Here is a 27,943-nt window from a genome sequence, read left to right on the forward strand (position 1 = left end):
CCAGCTTGGACTGGTCATGACTGAATGAAACCATAAAACAGCAGGGCAGCTGGTGGCACTTCAGGTAATAATTACTGAGGAACACATTCATCACAATTCTGAAAGTTTACTAAAGAAATTATATAACAATATGCAGTCCAAACCATTTAAAAAATTGTTTAGCTTTCTTTATTCATTAAAAAAATTATGTAATCAAAGATGACTTTTCCTTAGACTCACTAGAAAGTATGGCCCACATTTTTTGGGTACTGATTGTTTAAATATAACAAGGATAAGTATGACAAAGCAAAAATACATTCTCTGGGAACTCACTGTCAGGTGACTCAGCTAAGTCTTCTCGGTTTCCCTGGTGAGGCCCCAGCAGCAGTGCCCCAGTTCCCTCAGCTGTTCAGAACAGTGGGAGTGCAGCCAGGAGGCTGTCAGATGGGCCTGCTTTGCCTAGGCCTGCCCCCCAGAACCTGTGAAGGCAGGCCAGCTGGTGTGCAGGGCGCTCATTAACTCTAGACCAACAGAACAACAGCGAGATTAGAAGGAAGAAAAGTATTGCAACATACCCTCCATACAGTATGAGTTACAGTGTGAGGCTAAAGCCATGTGCCCCAGGGGGTCAGGGACAGGCCAAGGCCATCGCCCTTCCTCCGCATGGTGTCCTGTCACTCAGAACCTAGTACTAACCAGTAGCCCATATGCATTCTTCCCCTTATGCAAGCACCTTGTCTTTCAATGCATTCTGGGAATATTATGGCAGCATTAACTGTGTGTGCCAGTACCACACACACAAACACTCCAACGACAGCCACTGTTCACCATTCTCCCTCTGTGAGAACCAGGACTAATTGTTGGTTTTTATTTCCAGTGCCCTAAAACATTTAGAGGTTCTAGTGAAACACTATCAAGATGTCAAGAAGGGAAAACTCCGTATTCCCAGATGAAGTAACTGTTACTCCTTGGAGGGCATCACAGACTCAGAGAGCTTGCTGGTTGCTGACTCTTTGCTGTCAGGAGTCTGGGCAAGATGGAGGCGGGGGGTGGGGGTGGGGTTCCCTTCTGCCTCCATGATCTCACTAGGCAGCCCATCTTAAAGTGCAGACACACTGCTTAATGAACCTAAGAAGGAACAGGCACATCTGGAGCCATCGGAACGCTTTCTGTGAGCTTGCAACACACAGGAGGAATCCTGTTGCATTCCAGACGTGAGGGCTGAGGCAAGGCACCTGAGGCAGGGAACAAGCTCTGAGGCCATGAGACGACATGAAGATGTATGCTGCTGACGTGATGCCTGTGAGCAGGTGGTCTGTGTGACGTCCCCATGTGAGCAGATGACTGGGTCAATGTCCACATGGCCATTCTGGCTCTCCCCTTCCTGCAGCTGGACTATGTCCGACAGAGCTTCAGCGGAAAGTTCTCAGTGATGAGGTGGTCAGCATGAAGGAGGACCACCACATTGACCTCAAACTCTGTAGGGAAGAGAGAGATGCTCACTCACACCGAGCAGTGGAAACCAGAGTCCTAACAGTGAGCCAGTGTCCAGGTGCCGCTTGGGATTCTGTGCTTCTGACCCAGGCAGTGTCGCCCAGCACTCTCTGTAGAGCCAGTGAGGTCTCCATACCAGTGACTGCACTATTAACTTCTCTAACTCTGTCTTGTCGGCTAGAGCACTACGTCAAAAGGAGCACCCCAAGATTACTCAACAGTACTTTCCACTTTCTAATGAGAATTCTAGAACCAGGTGATGGGGGCACACACATTTAATCCCAGCTCTCAGGAGGCACAAACAGGCAGATCTCTGAGTTAAAGGCTAGCCTGCTCTATAGAGACTTCCAGGACAGCCAGGGCTACACAAAGAAACCCTGTCTCATAAAGTGAGACAGACAGACAGACCGATAGATAGACAGACAGAGAATTCTAATGTCTTTTCAAATATTTATAGCCTTTACTGTATTTTTGCCTTTCCTACAATTCTTTATAGAGTACCAGGCTCTGAACTGTGCTACAGCTGGCAATTCCAAGTGAGACACATTCTTTAGCCATAGCATATAGTTTAAGCCAGGCTGAGTAGCCCACACCTATAATTCCTGCACCTGAGAAGCTGAGGCAGGAGGAAGGTATTGAGCCTACAGCCAGCCTGAGCTACATGGTCAGTTCCAGTCTGGTCTAGGCTACAAAACAAGACCTTGGTGGGTTTGTTATTTAACAAGGGAAAACAGTACACAGTTAGTTCAACTGTTGTTCATGGAAATTAGCTAAGGAGACATGTATTGAAACACTTGGTTTTTACATTCCTGTAGACAGAATTTCCTTTTTTTTTTTTTTTTCTTTCTTTCTTTGGGGTTTTGGGTTTTTTTTTTTTTTCCTTCTTCTTCTTCTTCTTCTTTTAGATTCTATGGGTAAAGATCAAAACACAGGGGATATAGGTGAAGAGGAAAACACCCCAAAGAAAAATGAGCACTGTCCTTATTTTTGCCAGTATGGGCAAAGAGGTGCCTGTCACCACACTACAGAAACTCAGCTCTGAGTTTAGGGTACACACAGACCCATACAGATAGAGAAGTATTTTTCCAGGTTCAGTCACCATGGCACATAGAGGCTACCAGTGTGTAGCAGAGCTAGAGTCATAGTGTTATGTACATATAGTAGTTGCAGCTAGGGTTATAGTGACTCCGAAATTTGCACAAGTGTTTCAGAAAGCCTCTGAGGCCAGGCAGTGCATGGCAGGGTCAGGTTCCCTGCAGAGAGGCAGGTACTGTGTGAAGCTGCAGTTATACTTAGAGTTGGAATGGGAAAGCTCCAGAATGCTGGCGATGCAAGGAACGAGACTTCTGCCAAGGAAAACAGCAGGCAAGAAAGTTGGTCAAAGATAGTGATTATATTTGCTGCATTCACTAGAACTGGATGGCTGGAACTTCCCAAAGCTACTGGAGCCCAGATGCTGGACATGGTGACAAAAGATGAGGGCTCTGACCTGCTAGGTTTAGTATTGTGTTGGTTCAGTTTTTCAGGCTTTGGCCCTGTTGTTTCTCCCTTTCTGAATGGGAATGTTTACTCTATGCCTATGCTGAAAGTATGCTTATATGTCTTTATAAAAGCTCACAATTGGGTCTCCGAGAAACTCTAGTCTTTAAGCCAGTGTTAAACTTGTTAAGATCATGGGACTTTTTAAGTTGAAATGGATGCTATTGTTGTAAAACCATGATGTGTTTTGGTGTCAAACTGTCAGAGTGGACTTGTGGTTAACCTTATTCTCGCCTTAACTAAATTTGGAATCTTGTAAGAGATATATACCTCTAGGTATATCTTCAGGGGAACTTCTAGAGATGTTTAACAGAGGAAAGAAGGCCTGCCTGGAATGTGGGTGGCACCATCCATGGGGAATAAAAAGAAAAATAAAGACAGCAAACCTGATAACAGCATTTCTCTGAAACCTGGTCTACCCAGATGTGAGCAAGCAGCCTCCTACAGTCATTGGCTTTTCCACCACAATGGACATAAGTCCTGAAGTGTGACCCACAATAAGCCTGCCTTTCTTTAAGTTGTTTCCTGTTGGATATTTACTCACATACTACTTACCTGACAACTGTCAAGGCTTTTCCTATAGGCTCAGGGTATTTCTGCTTGGCTCACGGTTGATTCTGGATGGGGCCTTGCAGCAGGCTCTACTGCCTACACACACCTACACACACAGCTTCTTACCCTTTTTTTTGAGTCATCAAGAAGCTGAATGCTAAGCCATACGTGGTGGCNCACGCCTTTAATCCCAGCACTCGGGAGGCAGAGGTAGGTGGATTTCTGAGTTCGAGGCCAGCCTGGTCTACAGAGTGAGTTCCAGGACAGCCAGGGCTACCCAGAGAAACCCTTTCTAGAAAAACCAAAAAAAAAAAAAAAGAAGCTGCAGCCTGTGTGCAAGGCACTTCTTCCCTGTGGCCCAGACCCTTCCTACATAGACTCCACAGGCCAGGCCTGGACTGCTTACCCACTTTGAAGTTGGTGGTCTCCAGTGTTGGACAGGTGAACAGTCTGGGGAAGACCATGTACAGAGGAACAGAAAGGTTTCTACAAATGTCCCCATCAGCGATTTGAATATTCTGAATCTCTGTGGCATCTCGTGCATAGCCTTCTGCACACCCTGGAGAAAGAGGAAACATCATGGGGTCAGGACACCATGACACCAAAGCAAACTGGTCACCAAACTTCCCAATACTGTGCCAACCAGGATCAACACATTCACCCACTTCTCCAATTTCTTCTTCAGGACTGGGAGTTACCTTCTCTTCTACTTGGCATGTTCTCAAACATCACCTCACTGGTTTTACAATGCTTCCAAGATTTAAGGTGCTGGGGGCCTAATTAGTATTTCAGTGATTATCTGCAAGTGGGAATTTTGGGGTGAGTAGGCCACAGGGGCCATCAGAACAGCTGTTATGATGTGATGTGCCCTGCCATGTTAAGAGTACAGGAAGGGGTGTTTCAGTGGCTGACAGTACAAGTGTAGATACCTAGATACTCTAGAAGTCTTACCACAGGTCTCCACCCGGACCAACTGAAGCTCTATGCTCCGGATAGCAGCATCCGAGTGTTCCACCACCAGCTCTCCTGTCAGGGGCTGAGTGATAGCACAGTTAGTGGAGTTCAGATGTCCTCTAATGAAGAATTTGGGAAGTGAAGCTCTCTATGGAGAACAGAGACAAAGGCATCAGAAACAGAAGGAAAGGGGGCCGTCACTTATTCCAGTTGCACTGGTACAAATAAGAACTGAAAACCAAGTTGAGTAATTGTTCTATAAGCCATGGAAACTTCTTTCTAAAACAAGAAGGAATAATAGCAATTTCATCTTTCAGTGGCCACCAGACTGACTCATCAACCACTCTGTACACATATCAGGGACAAACGGACATTACAGCTCACTCAGAATCAGCTCCCTACCTACACTGACTGAAAAAGCTCTCTCAGGCAGAAAGACATGAAATGTAAAAAGCCTCAGGGTTAGAAGGGTGCTTAAGGACAGCCACACCCTCAACCCCGGGTCACAAAAGAAGAAAAAAAAATCAAGAAAAAGGTAGTTTTAAAGTGTTCCCAATTAAGCAAGTTTGAGAAGCCAATTATTTTTATTTCAAGGAGACTGAAAGAGCAGTTTTCTCAACGCCTGATGAAAAGCTTCGGGACTATTTCTCTGCAGACAGGAAGTTGGCTGAGGGGAACTGGCCCTAGCACTGAAGGAAAATAGTTGGACAGTCACTTCAGGATTCTTCATTTCTACTAGGTTGCACTATCCAGAAGAAACAATATAAGCCACAAATTTAAAATCATTTAGAATTTGTAATTGCCTATGTGTATAATTTGAAAATTTCTGGTAACCACATTAAAACCTGTCTACAGTATATTTAAGATGTTATCAAACAAGAATAACAGGGAGAGTGCCTGCCTGGCACGAGAGGAGCTCTGGCTTTGATTTCTAGCATGATCAATCAGGCATGGTAGCACACACTGCCATCTTACCACTCAAGAAGTGGAGGCAGGAAGATCAGAAGTTCAAAGTCACCTTCAACTAAAATACCTGAAGGCTCATCTGGAGTATATGAGACTGTCTCAAAGGCTGGTGGAGGATAGTTTTATTAATAAGTCTACACCAAAGATCCTCAAATGTACACCAAGAACCAATATCTGAAGAAGACAGAAGCAAGGGAAAGAGAACTCTGTCCCACACATGGGCCATATCCTTATAAGGAGGGACATGTGAGGCATGGGTAAGGGACCTGTGTTTGCAGCAAAAGAGGACCTGGAGGGACACAGGTCTGGAGAAAGCACTTTACAGGGGAGAAAACCTGCCTGGCCCTAGGACATGATGGCTGCTTCCTTCCAGAACCTTCTGAAAGGCTCCTTATGATAATGAATGACATCAGCTATGTCTGCAGTGCCCCAAATCTTCCAGACTTGCCTTCAACCCAATTATGAGCATGAACAAAATGCAGAATTGAATACAGAATCCAGGTTTTATCCAGGAAAGAGCTGTAGACAAACAACATTGCTTGCTCTGACACAAAATCAATTACAAAAAAACCAAAAACTGGAGAAGGTGTGTGGTAGTGGAGCAGAGTGTTAACCCAAGAAGGCTGGCTACAGTGGCGGGCTAGGCCAAAGTAACAAGCTGCCTGATACAGAGGCCCATGGGAGCCAGTAAGAGCCAAGGTTCTTATGCAGAGAAATCTGCTGGTGCTGTGCGGACACTTATACCCTTGCTGTCCACTGCCATGGTTCTGTCCACCGCCATGTCCACTGTTGTTCTGGGTCTGAATGAGAGGCCAGGGAGAGGCTGCAAACTAAGTAAAGAGTGAGAGGCCAGGCCCTGTGCCAACCATGACACTAAGGGAAGTGAAGGAGCAGGCAGTGGGGCAGCGGTAGTAAAGCTCAGGGCACACATGCAGTTGAGCACATGAGCTGAGCACATGAGCCAGGTACAGAGGTGCAGAACTGCAGTCGGAGTTGATGGCTGGAGAGGACCAGTCTGAGCAATATGGCGAGACATCATCAGTGCATGCAAACAGATCATAAGCGTGCGAGGGACTTTTGGAAAAAGTACTTACTATCTTTTGTTTTCTAAGTAAATAGTGAGCTCACCATGAAATCAATTTGCAAACAGCCCTTGGATACAAACACCATCAGAAACCTCTATCCCTGACAATTCTCAACTGAAGAACAACTGGACAATAGTTGGCCACTGGGTCAAATTATCAGGAAAGCTGCAACACACAAGTGTGATTGAGAGACAAGTACCTCTTTAACGTTCTGCAAGGTTTCCGGGGTGATTGTGAAGTCAACAGGACTTGGGGTCAACTTCCCCTTCTGAGGCTGAAATGGAGGTAAAACCACAGTGAGCCTATCAATGGAGGTAGGACCATGGGTGGAACGGCTTTTTCCCTCCCAACTGAAATGAACAGCAGCTGGAAGGACTTGGTGCTGAGTGCAGTGCTGGGGTCTGGTGGCCTCTGCCCGGCACTGATGGTGATAACATACTGAGTAGCTGATCAGAACTGCTCATGAGCTGACATGGGTATTCCACCCCTGCCCTGCTCCTCGGAGATCCCTGAGAGGTTATGGAGCAGCCTTTTCAGCTTCCTGAAGGCCTCAGAGTGAGTTCCTGAGGTGGCTCTGGTGCTATCCCAGGCAGCTCTCCAGCCAAGGGTTCTTCCATGGTCCCTCACAAGTACTCTAACTCAGTCCTGGAACTCCTTAGGCACAGCAGTCTGATGGATAGAGAGATAGACTGGCCGCTGCTGGACTGAGAGTGGTGCTAACAGAAGGCAAAGGGCAAGGAGCAGCTGCCTCCCTCCGTGAGACTGCACCTAGTGAGGGCTGAGAGTGCACTGAGATGTGTCACACAGTTGATTCTGTGTGATCATGTAGGCTTTGGAGGACTTGCTATGACCCCCCACAAGGGGCTGCAGCAGTGGTAGTCTGGAAAGGCACAAAGTGTGCAGATTGGACAGACACAGGCCTGAGCATCTAATGTGTTCACATGGAGCACTGAGTGCCAAGGAAGAGAGCAATTTCTCTATGGTGTGTTTGCCGCAGCAACTTTGAGGGCCAAGATGGATGTCTCCTTCATAGAGATGGAACAACAGTTTGCTTAATGTTGTTGTGAAGTGGGGGTCCCTACAGTGAGGCACAGTCTCTTAAGGTGGCATCACTGAGCTGTAGGGACAGTGCCCATGCTCGTGCTCACATTGCTGGACTCAGCAGGTGCCTCGTGTTTCACACCAGACCCCACGTACGGGCTTGGGAACAGGTGCTATCCCACACCCCACAAGAGAGCCCAGGGCCCCGAGGAGAGGCTTACGGCAGAGTGAACGATGAATTCACAGGTCTTGGTCAGGTCCTTGGCCAACAGGGACCGCCGCATGTCACAGCGCAGTGTGTACTAGAGGAGAAGCAGGAGACAAATGTCATCTCAGTAGGTTTTGCTCTTACCTAGACACAACATCCAAAGCTACAAGCAGTCAACATATTTTAAGGTCCCTTTGGCCAATGGGTGTGTTTCATGTAGTTGATATACACAAGAAAAATTAATGTGCAAAGTAAGGGCATTTCTAAACAAAACACACTCAACTGTCTCCACAGCCAGGGCGTGGAGAGGTTAGAACAAAAGCTAAAGGGCAGAAGAGAGGGGGACACAGCAAACACTGGCTTTACACTTGGCTTGTTCACTTTCGGGACTATGTGTGGCTTTTCTGAGCTTGTCACTGTGGAGCTCCTGCTGTGAGGGACCCTGTCCTTCTGAGAGAGACACTGTAGTGTAGCTGCTAAGCTCCCTTGGGTGTGGCACAGGAACTGTGGCCTCAAATCCCTGGCAATAAGCTGAGGAGGCTTAGAAACCAACCCTAGTGCTAGACTTTAGAAAAACCACATTGGACAGCTGGGGTATGGCTAAGTGGCGCTTGTTAATATGTGCAGCGTCCTAGGTCCCATTCTCAGCATCGTCAATGATACCCCAGGCCCGCACATCATTCCTTTTTAAGCAACTTAGCTGCTGCTTCAATCATATTGGAAAAACTTAACTGTGTCAGAAATAATTTTCTTACCTAGGACTACATGCATAGCTACGGATCTTGTAAGAAGTTACACTCTTAAGAGGCACCTTTCTACATGAAATAAGTTCCTATATATCTGAGATAGTACAGGAAGATAAAACATTTTTATAAGAATCACCTCTTGCCTTCAAGAACCTTAAAATTTATATATGTATGTCTGATATATATATATATATATATATATATATATATATATATATACACACACACATATATATATATATTCTCTAGTGAGACTGCAATCTGTTTTCTCCATACCAGACAAGCTCAGTGAGGTCATGTGTGTGTGTGTGTGTGTGTGTGTGTGTGTATATCTGTGTTGGGGTACATCATATGGACATCATATGCAGTGAGGTAAGTCATCCTCTCTCTAGCTTACCTAGTCTGATTCTTTCCCTAGCCTGGCCTCTACCATCTACCTCTCTCAGTGACATTTAAGGGATTGAAGACAGAATTCTCTTTTACTGAGTCTTGGGTCTGCAAGATGGAAGCTGCACTTGCCAGTGACGGCCAGCTTTGCTCTAATAAGGGAGATAACTTCCTGAGGACAAAGCCAGTGTACAGGAAAGCCAAGCTCAAATATTCTGGGGCCCTGGTCTGCAATCTGGCCAAGCCTGGCCTAGAATTCCTGGTTCTGGGATACAGGTCCTTGTCAATCTGAGTTTACTCTACAGTTTATGAAAGAAAGGAAATGAGTCATAGGTGCCCAGTTCAGCCACTATACAAAGCGTGAGACTAGTAATCTGTAAATGAATAGATCATGGGATCTACTGGGAAGGCAGCAGGTGAAACAAGGAGACTAAAATTCCTGTTATGTTCTAGAGGGAGTCAAATTCTCTCTCATCTACGATGTCAACTAACTTACATTCAAGTTGGAGAGATAGCTTAGTGGTCAAAAGCACTTGCTGTTCTTGGAAAGGAACCTGGGCTTGATTCCCAGTACCCACATGGTGGGTTAAAACCATCTTTATTTAACTCCAGTTCCAGGGAATATGACACCCTCTTTGGCCCCCATGGGCACTCCATACACATGGTGCACAGACACATATGCAGGCAAACAAAAACATTTTTAAAAGAGTTGTTACTGGCACTTGCCCGTAACTCCAGCACTTGGGAGGCAGATGCAAGTGGAGCTCTGTGAGTTCAAGGCCAGCCTGGCCTACGTAGTGAGTTCCAGGACAGCCAAGGCTGTACAAGGCTACTGTAAGGATAGTCAGCAACTCATGTTCATCACAGAGGACGTTCTGTGTGACAGGCCTGTACCTAGCTCTTCATGTTATTCTCTTACTAATCTAGCAACAAAGTCAGGCAGGCTGCTGGGGGGTGGGAGCACAGAGGTGGGATGTAAACTGACACTGCCTACTGACAAAACCTAAACCAAATTCTTATACTGTATGCTGGCTGGACAGTAACTGAAGCCCATCTCTGCCTGCGGTGAAACCCTGGGTCTTCTTACTTTGTAACTAACTTTCCTAGGCCCCATGGAATGATCTATGTGGGGTGAGCTCAGGACGAGGTCAGAGGGCATCAGGAGGCTAGAAGGTACAAGGTTGGATTTTTTGTTTAAGGTTTAAAATCATGTGTTGTTATGTGTGTGTGTCTGTGTGGATATGTGTATATGAAGGTATGGCCAGAAATGGGTACCATAAACGACACTTTGGGAATCCCTATGCTGAGATGAGATATGGGATCACAGAAAATCATGGATGACATTTGCTTACTGACAAGCATAGAGACTAGGAAAAGACCTATCAAATAAAGGGGGAAAGGATGGATAAAACAGAGCAAAAAGCCATAATCCTAGTTTTTATTACGTATATTTGCACAAGAGAAAATAATACATTTGCATATGAGCTAGAAATTATTTGAGGATTTATGTTAATTTTGATAACTATGGTGCTGTATGATAGAACTCTGGGTTTGTAGGAATGGATACTGAAGAAGTAAGACAAGTAAGTGCACAGAGGCTCTGCAGTAACTTTGAAAAGACTCAGAAAGTAAACACAGATGACAAAGAACGGCAGGGCTGGGGATATAGCTCAGTGACAAGGGCCCATGTCTCACATGTGTCCAGCTGGGTTTCCACCCCAGCACTGCAAGGGAAGAGACTAACCAGTGGTGAATGGTGATGAGCCCACATAAACCTGAGGTTCAGCTAAGAGGGAACTGCATCTTTACAAAATGCTGAGCTGTTTGGGCCTGCATACAGACCCATGCTGTGGCTGAGGTCAACCCTGAAGTGGTAAAATCTGATGACCAAGGAAAAGGTTGGGCGAGGGGATCATTAACCCGTCTAGAGACTTAGCCACGCACTAATATTCTTGTGACTAGGAGTTCCAGCACATGCACAGTCTACGCAATCACGGCACACACTCTGCATCTGTAGTCTTAGCAGCATCTGGAAAAGGATGAGACTTCGCACTTAACTGGAAATCAATAAAATAAATCAGTTTCATCATTTCAGTGACAATAAACAAAAGAGACGATGACCAGAAAATCTATCTTATCCCAATAAGCTTGCTGTGTGTGCGTGTGCGTGTGCATGTGTGTGTTTAGAGTAGCATAATGTGCACCGTAGTGCACATGTAGAAGTCAGAGGAAAACGTAGGGAGTAAGTTCTTCCTTCCATGCAAGTTGTAGAGACAGAACTCAAGCCTAGCACAAAGCATCCATTCCATTACACACACACACACACACACACACACACACACACACACACCGGGCCACAGAAACCTGAGGATGCCCCCTAGAGCTGGAGTTCCAGGTAGTTGTGAGCAGCCCCATGTGGATGCCAGGAACCAAACTTGGGTCTCTTCAAGAGCTGCACAGAGTCTTCACTGTTGAGCGCTCTCTAACGAAACTTTTGTAACTTTTTTTTCATGTGTTTAGCTTTCCTATGTTGCTGCCTGAACCAGGTATGTGAGAAAACACTGAAAACATCTCTTCACGGAAAGGCAGGCTCTGCAACAGAGTATGCACTCTATGTTCTTTACCTTGACAGATTTCTAACAGTTCGTGAAATTTATGTAAGAATAAACCTTTAGCCAGGTGTGGTGGCACACCCCTTTAATTCCAGCACTCGGGAGGCAGAGGCAGGCAGATTTCTGAGTTCGAGGCCAGCCTGGTCTACAAAGTGAGTTCCAGGACAGCCAGGGCTACACAGAGAAACCCTGTCTCGAAAAACTAAAAACCAAAAACCAAAAACAAAAAAACCAAAAACAAAACAAAACAAAAGAATAAACCTTTATTAACCCTCCCAAGTGGTTTGAAACGTTTTAAATGTGCTAGATGTTAAGCAGATGATTGGTATTCACTAAGTGAAATGTGATCAACTGAGACTTCATGCACAGATCAAGCAACTTTCCGGTCTCCTGACTTTCTGTGCATCCTAACACTGCAGGATTTTCTCAGTTAGCCAGGGAGCTGCCCCACTGCAAACTACACAACAGTACCTTTCTCTCATTGAATGAGAGATGGGGCCTCTTCCTCTGGCTGAGTCATGACTGGGCTCTGCTCCTGAGACAATAGCAACTGTGAAAGCCACCCCTCACCAGCAGAGGTGGACAGGAAATCATAAATCCACTTCCCCTCATTTACAAGGTTTGCTCAATGAAGAACACAGCCTATGTTGAATGGGCAGCCTTTGGGTATTTAGTCCACAAAGAGATACTCATAAGAATAAAACAGACTAGTTAGTGCTGATGCCAGAAAGAGGCTGAAGCACATCTGGGGCCCTGATGGTGTCACTGTGGCCTGAGAAAAATGCAGCAGCACAAAGGACCCCTAAGGAAGAAATTATAGCCACAGTACGTACGTAGTCAACACAAGGGTCACAGGGGCTCAGAGTGTGTGACTTTATGTCACAGATTGTGTGAGGCCCAGGGTTTAATCTCTAGCTCTGCAAAAACAGTACCAGTCATACACAAAAATGCAGTTATAGGACAAAATGAGAAAACGATACAGCACACACAAGAGCAGTCTTGGAATCAATCCATTATTAGACTTGAGTTCAGTTATTTCAGTGAGAAAAAATAATCAAGCTGGTTTTCAGCAGAAAACGAAAGCTGTAAGTAAGTGGAGTTAGGCACTCACCTGAATGTTGACAAACACACCGTGGTACGTCTCATACAGGACCTTGCTGCCTTTCACAAGCAGTGGGAACTCAAAGGGAACCTCAGTCTTGCCACTGGGAATCTTTCCTGGCTTCAGCACATCTATGGTGCTGTTGATAATCTGGATCGGCTGTCAACACAAAGCAGCTTCAGCTATCAGCACACACTGTGTCTCTCTCTGCAGTCCTACTAGCAGCAGGCACATGAAATCTCCAGCTCTCCTGTGTCTTGGTAGCACAGTACTGGTGCTAAACAAAAACATCAAGCTGCTGCTGCTGTTCTTTAAGTCTGCACGGTAATGGTTCATTTCGTTACATCACTTTTTTTTTTTTACTAGTCAGAGGTCAACTTGTGGGAGTCAATTTGCTCCTTGAACTGTATAGGTCCCATCTCAGTAGTTCAATAATGGTCCTGTCACATATCAGGGACTGAGGCGCTGTACACAGTAGGAACTGAACCCATGTATGCCTGCTGCCTGCTCAAACACCTCACTAGACTGTCTTAACAGCCCTATATTCACCACCGTAAGTAAGCAGACCTACCACTGAAGCTGCCTGGCCACCTTGGCCAACATGGAGCCCAGGGCTACTCCTTACCTGGCATCTCTAACATCACTGCCCCAGCTCCCACAGCCCTCAGCCAGGGCCTCAGCACTGCAGCTCTGTGGGCAGAGCAGGTCTCTCCTCAAGCTCCAGGTGCCCACAGAGACTCCTCAGTGGGTTCCATAGAGAAAGAAATAGGACTAGCACTCAGGCAGTCCAAGTTTTATGTTCTCTGTTTCATTTTATTTTGAGATACAGCCTCCCTGCATAGTCCAGACTGGCCTCCAAGTCCTGATTCTCATGCCCTCTGCCTCAGCCTCCAGAGAACTGGGACTACAGCATGCACCACCACATCCAGATGCTCTCATGCTTTTATATCTTTGATTTAACCTCACCCCAAGGAAGTGCCTATGGATTAAAATTAGAAAGATGCAGAAACATAGGACACTACAAAACCTAAACAATCTCACGTTCTCTTCCTCACAGCCTTCCTCAGACAGCTTGTATGGCCTTCAGGGAAAAGATCTGGGGAACTTTTCTAAATTTGAGGAACTTTCTAAAATATAAACTCTACCCAAAATAATAAAACTATAATAAAAGAGCTCCTTGCTCCAAGTGTGCCTTACCTCTGTCAAGTTCAACAGGAGCAGTGTACAAAGTAAGCAGACAAGTCTGATAAAGCAAGGCAAGGACCATGAGCCACAAGCATCCCTCAGAGAAGCTCGGATGACTCAAGTCAACACAAGTTTCTTCTAATCCCAAGCACCAGCCAGGGATATTACACATACAAATACCTACTAGCAGGACACAGAAGCAACACAAACGCATGCTCTGTACGAGCTGGGAGTGTGAAGACCATGAAAGTAGAGACAGCTAACAAGTCCCAGGGCGAGTGCAAAGCTCCACAGAGAGCCATGCTAGCTCTTACCTTCACAGAGTTGTAAAAGGCTTCAAACACACCCACACTTTTGGCACTGAGCTGGAGGTTTACAGTCCCTTCCATTGTCAAAGAGACTCCCTGGTGCTGGACTGAGTCCTTGCTAGAGATGACCACCACACCAGAGAGCATTTCCTGAGGGAAAAGAAGCAGCCTCCAATCAGAGCAGCACACCTTTCTGGAACAATCTTTTATTCAGAGATTCAGATACTCTCTGAAGAAGAAGAAGACCACTAGATTTAGATGCAGTTGTTGCAATGCCCCACCCCTAACCCTGCCCAACAACTGTGATGTATCAGTGGTCAAAGGATGCACTGGGCCCTTCGCATGGCACCTTCCAGGTACATCATTTTTTAAAGATGGATTTATTTATGTATTTATATGAGTACTATGTAGCTGCACTGATGGTTGTGAGCTATTATGTGGTTTGCTGGGAATTTGAATTCAGGACTTCTGCTCGCTCCAGTAGGCCCCGCTTGCTCTGGCCCTGCTCTCTCTGGCCTGAGATTTATTTATTATTATATCTAAGTACATTGTAGCTGTCTTCAGACACACCAAAGGAGGGTGTCAGATCTCATTATGGATGGTTGTGAGCCACCATGTGGTTGCTGGGATTTGAACTCAGGACCTTTGGAAGAGCAGTCAGTGCTCTTAACCACTGAGCCATCTCTCCAGCCCCCAGATACACCTTCAGTCCTGGCTTGTAGATCCCATCTGAGGTCTGATTTGCAAACTCTGCAGATGGTACTGTGGCAGCAAAAAGCTGCTGACAACACACAGAGACAGCCAAGGTAAGACTATGGAAGAACAGCTCACACAGACACTGGTGCTGGTACCTACTCACTGACTTTACTCCCAGTTTCAGGGGAGACAGTCTGCCATTTCTTGCGCTCTGGGGGACTCTGTGTCTATTAAATGTACTAAGTCTTTGTTTTCCACTGCCCATTTCACAGCCCTGAAATCTAAATGAAAATAAACTGGGCCAGCAGGATGGTGCAGCGGCTTAAAACACTTGCTGTCAAGCCTGATGACCTGAATTCTAATCCTGGGACCACATGAGAGAGAACCAACTTACACAAGATGTTCTCTGACCTCCACATACCCAAGTATCATATCACACAAGTAATAGTTTTGAATAAGTATCTTCTCCATTCTCAGTAGAAGCCTGAGTGTAGTGATTTGAATGGGTTTGACCCCCACAGACAGTGTGTGAATGCTTGGTCCATATGAAATGGCACTACTAGAAGGTGTGGCCTTGTTGGATGAAGTGTGTCACTAAGGGGGTGGATTTTGAGGTCTAATGTGCTTACACTCTGCCCAGTGTGGCTTTGTCTCCTCCTTGCTGCCTGCAGATCTAGATGTAGAACTCTCAGCTCCTGCTCCAGCACCATGCCTGTCTGGATACCACCACGTTCCTGCCTTGCTGATAATGGGCTGAATTTCTGAACCTGTAAGCCAGTCTCATACTAGCATACTCCAGAAGAGAGGTGAACAAAATATGTCTGTAGACTTCATTAATTAATTAAACTAGCCACTGCCCTTGAGAATAGTTCTGTCCTCATGTAATCATATTTTTGTTTACTCTTATGGGAAACATCAAAAGGTCTCTGGGTTGACCACTGACTGCCACGTTGTAATTATCGGATCCCTGGTGCCCTTTTGTTCCTTTAGTCCCCATGCACATGAGGGGAAGCAGTAAACAACTTTGAAAGCACAGAAAGTACCTGGTAAGTCAGGGTCTACTCAATTATTCTTTGATTTAATTAAGAAACAACACTGTAAATAAAATTCAAAATTAAGTCAGGTGGTGGTGGCACATGCCTTTAATCCCAGCACTAAGGAAGTAGGAGGATCTCTGAATTCAAGGCCAGCCTGGTCTACAGAGCTAGTTCCAGAGCAGCCAGGGCTATAAAGAAAAACCCAGTCTTGAAAAAGAAAAAATAGCCGGGCGTGGTGGCGCACGCCTTTAATCCCAGCACTCAGGAGGCAGAGGCAGGCGGATTTCTGAGTTCGGGGCCACCCTACTCTACAAAGTGACTTCCAGGACAGCCAGGGCTATACAGAGAAACCCTGTCTCAAAAAACCTAAAAAATAAAAATCAAAATACTAATTTGTTGATCATTCTTATAATATATACGGGTCTATACAATTCTTATCTAAAAAAGGATGGATAATAAATCCAGGTGTAGCCCAAGGAGTTATCCAGAGGACAGTGGAATGTAAGTGTTCTCAAAGGACAAGACAAACATGAACCCTGGAACTAATGAGAACCCTGGAACTCTCCCCACTCTTACTCAGACGCTCAACACAGAAGTGAGATAGAGCCCTGCAGAGCATCCGTGCCTCCCCCAGCAAGCAGACAGAGGCCTGCAGCTGGGAATCAGGGCTTCAGCGGCTGCTCTTAGAATCAACAATGGCAGCCAGTCTAGGAATCTTAGGGAGATCCCTGCAGGTGTGTGGTGTTCAGGGGAAAGAGCTGCCTTTTGTCATCTGAAGATGACCCTTAAACCCAAGAAAGCTGAGATAACCAAAAACCTGAATGAGGGAGCTGTAGCTCCATGCTGTACATATGCAGAAAATATAGAAGGTGGGCAGAATGTTCTAGGCTATATACCATACCTCCCATGTAGAATTCAAAGTAGTGTTCCTCAAAGTAGGCAGCATGGCTGCCTCAGAGCCACTGACCTTGAGAAAAACTCAACCTTTCCTTGAGGCAGAGGGCCAAAGTGCCAACTGACCATTGCCCACCTTCAACCAGACATCACAGAAGCACAAGCTTCCAGGTCACCCCTGGCCTCAGCCTTGTGGTCTTCACAGCAAAAATTTAACACCTTTGACCAAGAATGAGAAGACACCTTTCCAACTCTGTCAATAAACTTTAAGAACCACTCCAAACTGTACAATGGCTTGTTACCCGAAATAAACTACCAAAGTCCTCATCTGGACTCAGTATCTGAAGATGAGAAAACAAGCAGAGGAGGGGGAGCCCAAGGCCCCTGGCCTCTGTCCCTGACAGCTGGGGTTCATCAGAGTACCAGAACCTTGCTGTGTGCATACATTACACTGTTGTTACTAGTGTACCAGAACATCACTGTGCATATATTATATCGTCGTTACCGTTCTTCGGTCAGTAAGCACAATGGCTGATTGCTAATACCTTGGCTGTCATGAATAGAGCTGTAATAAACATTTTATAAGCTGTATACTGCTCCACTTATAAAAAGTGTTGGGGAATGGTATTTGTACATTCTCCTTGTACCTGGAAAACTGACAGAGTTGAGAAACTGATAGAGCTGATTGCCTAAGAGAAGTGAATGAAGGATGGGGTGGAAGGAGGTGAATGCTACCTGTCCTGGAGTACAAAATGCTTGAACCACATGAACTGATGACCTATTAGCATAGTAAGTTCATTTTCAAGTAAAATTCTAGAGTAAGTTCCAGGAGACCCAGGGCTACAAAGTGAAACAAAACAATCTTTACACTGTCTTGAACTGCACAGAAGCAGTTTACAGAAATGTTGGTATGAAAATGTCTGGAGGATATTATCAGTAGAAGCTGTCACCTTTTTCTTCATGTATGGAACTCTTTGATGTTATCGTTTTAGCTACAATGCAAATGTTAGAACAGCAGTTCATCTTCCAAATGTGCAACCTGCGATCTAGAAAATGCTAAGGAAATACGAAAAGCTCATCAGTAGCCCCTGGGCTTGGCAAGCTGCACAGTGGCTGAGTGTGCACCACACACCTCAGTGTGCAGCTCTACCAAGTCATGCCATGACCAACTGGGACTGAGAGCACGGAGCCTGCACACTCATCTCCCACCACACACAGAACCGAGGTCTTCCTTGACCCTGGACAGCACACAGGACAAGACAACATCAATCTCTGAGCTCTGCATTTTGTGTTTCTATCCACTGCATGCTGCTGCCAGTTACTAGTTTGTTTCTGCTCTTCTAGAGCAGCTAGAGCCTCATGTATGAGAAGGGAGGGAAAACAGTTCACACTTCCTAGCCTACCAATAAAATGTCCACCTTGCTGGGCTGTGGTGGTGCACGCCTTTAATCCCAGCACTTGGGAGGCAGAGGCAGGAGGATTTCTAGAGTTTGCAGCTATCCTGGTCTACAGAGTGAGTTCCAGGACAACCAGGGCTAAACAAAGAAACCCTGTCTCAAAACAAACAAAGAAACAAAAAAAAGTCCATCTTATGCTAGGATGTAGCAGCGTTTGAGTATATGCCCAGGAGCTGGGTCTTGAGGTAGATCCATTTCCAATTTTCTGAGAAACCGCCATATTGACTTCCAAAGTGACTGTACAAGTTTGCAAGTTTGCACTCCCACCAGCATGGAGTGATCCCCCCTTTGCTCCACATCCTTGCCAGAAGCTGTCACCTGTGGTTTTTATCTTAGCCATTCTGACAGGTATAAGATGGAATCTCAGAAACTTTTGAGTTGCATTTTCCTAATAGCTAAGGACATTGAATACTTTTAAGTGTTCTCAGCCATGAGAGATTCCTCTGTTAATAATTCTGTTTAGGTCTGTACCACATTTTTAATTGAATTATTTAGTGGGTTGATGTTTAATTTCTTGAGTTCTTTATGTATTTTGGATATCAGCCCTCTGTCAGATGTGGGGTTGGTGGAAATCTTTTTCTGTAGGCTGTCTTTTTGTTTTACTGACAGTGTCCTTTGCCTTACAGCTTTTCAGTTTTATGAGGTTTATTAATTGTTGATCTTAGTGCCTGCATCATTGGTGTTCTGTTTAGGATGTTGTTTCCTAGGCCAATGTGTTGGGGAGCTGTTCCCCACCTCCTCTTCTGTCTTGCGCAAGTATGTTCACAGCAGCTTAATTTATAGCAGCCAGAAACTGGAAACAACCTAGATGTCCCTCAACCAAAGGATGGACAAAGAACATTTACACAATGGAGTATTACTTGGCTATTAAAAACAATGACATCATGAAATTTGTAGGCAAATGGATGGAACTAGAAAAAAATCATCCTCAGTGAGGTAGCCCAGACCCAGAAAGACAAACATAATATGTGCTCACTTATAAGTGGCTACTCAGCTGTAAAGTAAAAGTCCACAGAGAGGCTCAGTAACAAGGAGAGCTTAAGGGAGGTGCTGAAGGAGGCCTAGGAAGGGAAACAATAGATTTCAGAGGTGCACTGGGGGTGGGGAGGGTTGGGAACAGGAGGGATCAGGTGGTAGGGATGGAAGGAGAAAATACTAGGAGAAACAACTGGGATTGAGAGCCATTTGGTGGGCAAGATGGAAACCCAGAATGGAAACTCCACAGAATCTATGAGAGTAATCGTAGCAAAGACTCCTAGTAATGGGGGACAAGGAGCCTCAAGTGGAGGATTGGGACACTAACCCTGCCACAACACTTCTGACCTGCAGTTCATCCTGCCTGCAGTGTGCTGGGACTGAAGCCCAGCAGAATCATCATCAGAGAGAGACTCCATCCAGCAACTGATGGGAGCCGATACAGAGCACCACAGCCAAACATTAGGTGGAGCTTGGGCAGTGCTGCAGAGGACAGAGAGGAAGGAAGGATCAGAGGAACCAGAGGGGTCAGGGACACCCCAGAGAACATGGCCCACAGAATCAGCTGACCAGGGCTCAGGGGAAATTTTATGGCAGAGATCAGGAAGCCTGTAGGGGCTTCTGCACATATGTTATGGCTGGGTAGCTTGCTGTTCTTGTGGGACTCCTAACAGTGGGGGCAGAGGCTACCCTGACTCTTTTGCCTACTTGTGGGATCCTTCTTCTCCTACGGGACTGCCTTGTCCAACCTAGAGGTGATGGTATGTGCTGGGTCTTATTGTAGCTTATAATGCTGTGTTTGGTTGATGTCCCTGGGAGACATGCTCTTTTCTGGGGGTAGTAGGATGTGGGGTGGATTTAGGGGAGCGGGGAGGCTGCAGGAGTGGGGGAAAGAAGCTGGGGGTGGGGGTGACTGGGGTTGGGATGTAACATTTGAGAGAATAAAAAACAAGTCAGTCTTCAGGCTGCCAGAAGGTTCAGCAGGTAAAAGCACCTGCCACCGAACCTGATGACCTGAGTTCCATCCCCACTTCCCACGCTAGGAGAGAAACACACTCATTAGTTCTCTTCTGACCTGTGTTGTGTGTGTGTGTGTGTGTGTGTGTGTGTTAAATGGAAAAACAGTCATTCTCCTTCCTGACTACAAGTTGAAGCCCAGAGTAGTGCCTGGGGTTGAAGAAGGGATTACAAATAGAACAGCATGCATATATTACCACCTCTCGGAAAGCTGGGGGCTGGATGGGGAGGAGGATGTGTGTGGGGTGTTGCAAACTCGACAGAAACTGAAATGACGATGGAGAGCAAAGAGAAGGGTACCTTCACCTCGGACACTTTAGTGTCCCACCTTGCTAAGAGGTCAGCTGGTAGGCAAGGGCAGAGATAGAACATTGAGGGGTGAGTGTCACAGGGGACTGCACCCAGACCACTAGGAATGCCCACAAAGCATTGTGCCTTGGCTGCAGTGGACATCTAGGACTGACTTAGCCTGGGGCACTGACAGGTACTGAATGGAGAAGGGTCAGCAGAGGGGAAAACAGTCCAACAGAGGGCTGTGGTGATGACGGTGATACTGATTACCACCTTGTTAGGATCACCTAGGAGCCCAGCCTCAGGGCAGGCCTGTGAGCGATTATCTGACTAGTTAACTGAGACCAGAAGTGCACCCTAACAGGAGTGAATAAACTGGGAAAGGAGCTAAGCACTCACAGTTGTCTCTCGGCTTCCTGACTGCAGATGCAGTCTGACCAGCTGCCTCAAGTCCCTATCACCATGAATTCCCCACGAAGGACTGTGAGCCAAAAACCAAGCAGTGTTCCCTTAAGCTGCCTGTCAGCATATTTATGTCAGCAATATGAGAAGGAAGTCAGTAACACAAGGACCAACTGACAAACGTTCCTGGGCTGGCTCTCCACACAGCTGGACCAGAAGCCCCAGGACAGCAACAGCAGCTGGGTGGAGAATGCAGGGTTCAGGCCACACAGGCCTCACGGGCAGCCTGAAACAGAATTCGGGTAAAGCTAGGGCAGGAGGGAGGAGAGGAAAAGACAGTGACTGAGCAGGGAGGAAGTCCACGGAGCCCTGATGTGCAGGACGAATGGCATGCTTAGACCTGTTCAGCTTCAGAGTCCAGGCCAGCATGAGAGCAGCTGTGACAGCCACAGAATCATGGGGACAATTTTACCCCACGCCAATTTTCAAACAGGCTGGGCTAATTCTCAAAATGCCTTTCGTGCATTGCATAAGGAGCAGGCTCTGCACCAGGAACCGAGTCTTTTCAGGAGCATTAGGTACAGTGAGGAAAGAGGCCCACTAAAAGTCCTAACTGTGCTTTCTAAAAGGGTCAGAAGCCTCCACGTGACCCTGCAATCTCTCATACTCTCACAGCACTTCAGATCATCCCAGCAGAACAACTGTTTTTACTATGCTCTTGTTATGAAGGGGCACCATAACCAAGGCAACCTACAAAGACAGTGTTTACTTGGGAGTTTGCTTATGCTTTCCGACCATCATGGAGGGCATGACAGCAGATAGGCATGGTATTGGAGCAGTAGCTAAGAGGTTACATACACAACTCGATTCGCAACTGGCCCAGGTGTAGGCTTTAGACACCTCAGAGCCCAGTGACACACCTCCTCCAATAACACCACATCTAATCTGTCACAAACAATTCCACCAAAGTAACTTTTATTCAGTCTGCTAACCTAGGCCTAGTCCTGGAAGTTTCTAGCTTCCGTACAAGCTTATCTAGAGTGTTTTCAGTCTCTGAGACTTGCTACTGAATAAGCTTACCCTTGTTCTTTATGAACACTAGCTGGTCAGTCAACTCAGCTGTTCTGCCTCAAAACTCCTCTCCAAGCTGACTGTTTCAATCTGGCTTCTCTTTCTCAGCCTCTCCTGAATTCTTTGCTTGGCCTCATACTAACTCTTCTGGCTCCTGATTCTCTTGCTCATTTTGTCTTTACCTGTGTCTAGCTTGTATCTACAACCTGTGTCTAGAAAACTCTCCTGGTAAAACTGCCTCCTTCTCCCTCTCTGTGCTGCTTTACTCTCCCTCTCAACTCTACTGTACCCTGCACTGCACGCTCTCCTTCCTGCATTATCTGTCTCTCCCTTAAGTAGCTTCTCTTTCCTCTCTCTTCTCCTGAGAGTTGGACATATCCTGTCAGATCTTTCTCTGATTCGTCACTTTGCCACTCAGTTAGACATCACTTTCTTCCAAACATAGGGGCTTCCTTCTACACACTAACTTTACCGTCATTGTTTGGGATCAAAGGGGTGTACTAAGGGCATGTCTGCATTCCAGCCAGAGGGATTAAAGATGTGTGCTAAAAGCTGAGCCACACCCCAAGTAGAAACTGGTTCAAATATCGTGTAACATACCAACTGGGTACCAAGCATTCAAATATGTGGTCCTATGGGGGCCATTCTCATTCACACAACCACGATCATGTAAAATATAGTTAGGCTTTCTTTCTTCCTAAGGATTTTACTTCCCATGTATTCATAAATCTGAAGCATGCTCTCACGAAAGTGACACCATTGAGTATTAGGGTATGAGTAGAGAGTATTAGGTAGAGAGTGTGAGAGATTGCAAGGGCACGTGGAGGGTTCTGACCCTTTTAGGAAGCACAGTGAGGACTGTGAGCCTCTTTTCTCACCTGTACATGTATGTTCTACCTGTATTTATGCCTGTGCACCATGAGCATGCCTGCTACCTTGGAGGTCAGAAGAAGGCATGGAAGCCCATGGGACTGGAATTGTGAGCTGGTTGTAAGCCACCATGTAGATGCTGGGAATCAAACCAGGATCCTCTGCAAGAGCAGGCAGTGCTCTGAACCTCTGAGCCACCTCTCCAGCCCTATGCTTTCACTTTTAAAATAGCAGTTCAGTTTTGCAACTTTTCCTTATAAATTATGAGCTACTGTGTATAAGGTTTCTCTTTATTTTTGAAGAAGTTATATCCACACCATGTGCGACAAAATGCACAGAGGAGTTTGAGGGTTGGGGGTCGGTGGGTCGGTAACAGTAATCACCCCATGCCACAGAAGTCCCTTGTCATAGTAACCTGACTATGCTAGTTCGTTTCTGTTGTATTTCACAGCCCTAATATTCAATGATGTCACTTTCATGAGGACATGCTTCAGATTTATGAATAAAGCATCCTGAATTCACAAAACCAAAGGCATTATATTTACATTATAGAGATTTACTGCAGGGATCTTCCAGTCAGTAAGTACACACACTTTTATTCATGTGCATCTTACTGCGCCACACAAATGAAGTAACACCAAAATCCCACTCAGCCTTGGGGTTTCAAAGTGCTTGAACCTGTATCCCCCTTGGATGCGGACCCTTGGCCCTCCCGTCCACAGTGCACAGGCATCTGACGACAGTGCAATGCTTAACACGCAAGCACCTGGGCTGCTGTCTGGGGAGTATGCTGCTGTATTCGTATCATGGCAGAACAGTTCTGAGAGTGAATCAACTATGGGGTGCAGGAGAATACAATGACATGACCACTGAGCATCCGAGCCTCGTCTATGGGTCACATTTATGCTTAGTCTGGAAATACTCTCAGTTCTGAAAATACAGCATTTGAGTAGATGTTGTTTCCACCCTACAGCTGAGAATTAAGACCCAGAGTCCTGGATTTGGGAACAAAACAATGGTGACTCCAGACGACAATCCCAACACTCAAGATGCTACTACAGGAGGACTGCTATAAGTTCAAGCCTAGCCACAGCAACAGTGAGTTCCAGACCAACCTGAATGGCAGAGAGAGTGAGACCCTATCTCAAAAACACAGGCAAGTACCTGCCACCAAGCACTATCCAAATTCAATACCCAGGACACACATGGTAGAAGGAAAAGAATGGACTGACTTCTTGTCTGTCCCTCGGTGTGTGTGTGTGTGAGAGAGAGATGTATAGAAATACATACATAAAAATAAATGGAGAGAGAGAGAGAGAAGAAAGCAAGTTCAAACATTCTCTATTTGTGTCTTGCCATGTTGCTGACTTTCCCTAAGCTCTGTCACCTCTCGCAGTCGTAAAGAGAACAGCACATGTGAGAAGGGGGACACTACCACATGCTGTTATGAAACAGTACTAGTTTCATATTCCCAAAGGAAATTAAAAATGTTGTGGAAATATGGAATTAGAAGTCAAGTTTCAACCTAATGGGAAGACTTCTAGGTAGAAGATAGCCTGGTAACACAGCTGTTGAGGCTACACATCCTGGGATGAAGACCTAGTGAAATTGACAAGTTCTTCTAATGTTCTCTGTTGGTGAATTACAGAGAAAACTTTATTCACAGGAGCCCTAAAATCTCTACCCTCATATTTAATCATCCTCTTAAGAATGGCTATTATCTAGAATACTATCATACATAGAAACTCCACACTGCACTACATGTTCCCTGTTGAATTAATGCTTGTAAAGTCATTTAACAGCTTCTGAGCACCTATGAAGTAGCAGCTACTGGATCCAGATGTTACAAGTAAACACATAAGAGGGACTGTTGATTCAGACCTGCACGCCATCCCTGGGGTCCCCACAGAGGGAGAGAGAGGCCCTCCTCCACAATGTTCTCTCACCTCCACGTGTGCACATGTGTATCAATACTTTTAAATATTTCAATGGGTAGGTTCACAGAGAAGACTTACGACAATAAAAGAATTACCGAGGTCATGTAAAATATACAGTATGTTTATAGCTACTGGCTATGACTAAATTATTGTAAACATTCCCATTTTATTGTCTTTTTTCTAGCATTTCTAATGCTGTCAAAAATCTCACATTCCTGAATCCTGCATTGTAATTCTGCTCATAAAATTTTTCCTAACATTTAAAATATTAAAATTAGAAATTATTGTATTAGGGGAAAATTAGATATTTCTAAGTAACCTGTGTTTTAAAAAAAAATTCATACTGGTCCCAGCACTCAGGAAGCATAGGCAGGTAGAGCTCTGTGAGTTTGAGGTCAGCCTGGTTCAGAGCTACGTATAGAAACCCTATCTAAACACAACAAAACAATCCCCAAACTCGCCCCCTAAAAAGAAAATACTGATGGAAGTCATAAGACATGTAAGTTGTTCAGTGTACAAATTTGATTAGCAAATCCTTCTGAAATCCATTTGGGACACAAGGACTGCTCTGGCGTCCACAGAGATGACTGAACTGCAGCGTCTCTTCATGTCCCTGGAGAAATGCCAGGTCAGACTTTAGGTGGGTGCTCTGATCCTCCTGACCTTTCCAGCAGAACCTGGTGAGTGACGTGGGTTTGCACTGGAGTAAATCACTACTAAAAACATTTACTGGGGATGTCTAGATGTTAAAGAGGCGGCTGAAAGGTAATAAGCTAAACAGTCAAGCCACAAAGGTTTTTAAAAGATTAAGCCAAGGAAAACAGAAGATAATAAACTCAGCCCACTAAAGCCTCTCCATGTAAACGGGGCACAGAAGACTGTCCCAGTGTCCCACTGGCGACTCATTTTCTAACCCTCCTGATCCCGGAGCTGGGATGGCTCTTCCTGGAGGAAGCTAGCTTTCTAGATCCACTCCACAGACACCCACCTCCAGCACTTGGCCATCTTTCACATCACCTGACAAGGACAGTGTGTGGCCTATGGGTACAGCAGAGCTATTCAGCCATAGAAACAAGCATGCTCCAACAGTCATGGATACTGAAAACATGCTGTGTCAAAGAAGCCAGTCAGAAAGGGCCACAACCTGGAGGACTCTTGTCCTGTGAAAAGGCTACAACAGGCAGATCCCGTGGCAGACGTGTGATCTCCTGGGGCTGTGGGCAGGGGAGGAGGAGTAACAGCTATCAAGTACAGGGACTTTTTTGGAGTTGGTGACAACCTTCTAAACTTAGTGGGGATGGATGCACAGCACTATAAATACACTAAAACCACATGATTAGCTGTTTTAATGGGCTGGTTTTTGCTGTATCCAAATTATATCTCTAACATCTGTGTGTATATATAAATTATATCCCTACAAAGCTATTAACCAAGAAAAAATAGTCATGTCACTTTCCATTGGACTCAGAACTGTTACTGTTTTGCTACATTTACTTTTTTTCTGTATACACAGGCAGAAACTTATACACACCCACATCTCGTGGTTAAACGTTCTGAGGTTACCATGGCAAAGGTCAGCATATGAAAGGGCTCCCTTGTGACTAAGACGCACCCGAGAAATTCAACACAGACACAATTGTTTGACAAATGCTGTGCACTGCATTCTGGTCCTTGCCTTTAGTGTCTTTCATCTTAAACAATCTTACTGGCCAGGCATGGTGGCGCACACCTTTAATCCCAGCACTTGGGAGGCAGAGGCAGGTGAATTTCTGAGATCGAGGCCAGCCTGGTCTACAGAGTGAGTTCCAGGACAGCCAGGGCTACACAGAGAAACCCTGTCTCGGAAAAAAACAAAACAAACAAACAAACAAAAAACCCCAACAATTTTACTGACTTACCATTTAAAACGATTTATTTCAAATTATGTTATACACTGTCTGTGAGTGCAATCCAATCAGACACCAGAGGTGTGAGACTCCCTGCAGTTGGGAGTTACAGGGAGTTGTGAGTGGTCTGACATGGCTGCTGAGAACTGGACCCTCCGAAGATCAGTGCCAGATCTTGACAATGGATTCATCTCTCCAGCCCTTATCTTATGGCCCCTGGGCTCGTATCAAACTCAATATGCAGCTAAGGATGATCATAAAGTTCTGACCCTGTCTTAAGTGATAAGATTACAGACACCCACCACCATGTCTTTTATGCGGTACTGGCAACTATTTTACAATCTGAGCCACTTTCCCCTGGCCTCCAATTGCTTTTCATGAAACTGACAGCTTTAATATGGCAGTGGTTTGACAGTGTGCCTCAACTGAGGCAGGATAGATCGTTTCCTTTATGAACTAACTAAATACTTACGCAGTGATCTAGCTAAGTGAGTTTCCACTTTCTTAGTGCATCTTGCCAGAGTACAGTCGCTTTTTTAAGGGGTGATGGCAACTTGGTGTTTGGGTTTTTGTTTTGTGGAGGAGGGGTCTTTTGAATGATGACTGCTAGACAAATCACGAATATAGCTTCCTGTGTGGTGAGGATGGAAGTGGGGTGGCTCACTGGAATCTTTTTAAAATAATCAGGTTTCTAGTCTTTAGCGTCCATTTAAGATGTTCACCTGGGATGTTTTCCCCTTTCAACACCACGCTGCATTTGTATCCACTGAACTGTGTGCAGAAGCTAGCTGTGACTCCACAGATGCTGTGCTGGTGTCTCCGGAGGTAGAGACAGGGCGATGCATTCTACAACTAGGGTAATGGATCCTGCCGCGGTGAGAGGCTTACAAGAGAACTCTGCATTAGGATTGACCACAGCCTGGAGCACACATGTCTGTTCTGAAAGCTCTTCTGCAGAAAGAGGCGTCTGTCACCTGCTCTTCACCCCCAGAGCGACAGCTCGAGCCCGCCGCCCGCCTGCCGCCCGCCCCCAGCCCCACACTGGACAGGACCGCAGGGCACGCCCATCCAGCGTCGGGGCCGCGCGCGCCGTGCTGGAGACCGCGGAGCTTGAAGCCCGACACCCCTCCACTTACCCCGGCGTGATACACTTTATTCGCTCTTTTAATCTTGATGTCCAGAGTGGTCCCCATCTCAGATTATCCGCAAAGGCCGCAACTTCCGGCCTCTCGTGACCCGGTAGCCCCGCCCC

The 27,943-nt window shown here is 45.8% G+C and overlaps 1 protein-coding gene across 2 annotated transcripts; it reads right to left on the bottom strand.

The window, feature by feature from the left end:
* Window positions 1-145: 145 nt before the first annotated feature.
* On the bottom strand, window positions 146-27,943 carry Vps26c (VPS26 endosomal protein sorting factor C). 2 transcript variants are annotated; one of them, XM_021184816.2, is made up of 8 exons: window positions 27,828-27,943; window positions 14,165-14,308; window positions 12,675-12,824; window positions 7,832-7,912; window positions 6,769-6,843; window positions 4,516-4,666; window positions 3,971-4,123; window positions 146-1,457 (listed from the first exon to the last, which is right to left on the bottom strand). In XM_021184816.2, the coding sequence occupies exons 1-8, from the start codon at window positions 27,882-27,884 to the stop codon at window positions 1,375-1,377; spliced, it is 894 nt and encodes a 297-aa protein (XP_021040475.1). In that variant the 5' UTR covers window positions 27,885-27,943; the 3' UTR covers window positions 146-1,374. The 2 variants fall into 2 exon arrangements, with proteins under 2 accessions (XP_021040475.1, XP_021040476.1); XM_021184817.2 differs by having other exon boundaries at window positions 4,516-4,600; window positions 27,828-27,942.

This window comes from Mus caroli, chromosome 16 (genome assembly GCF_900094665.2).
Source record: "Mus caroli chromosome 16, CAROLI_EIJ_v1.1, whole genome shotgun sequence".
Classification (NCBI taxonomy): domain Eukaryota; kingdom Metazoa; phylum Chordata; class Mammalia; order Rodentia; family Muridae; genus Mus; species Mus caroli.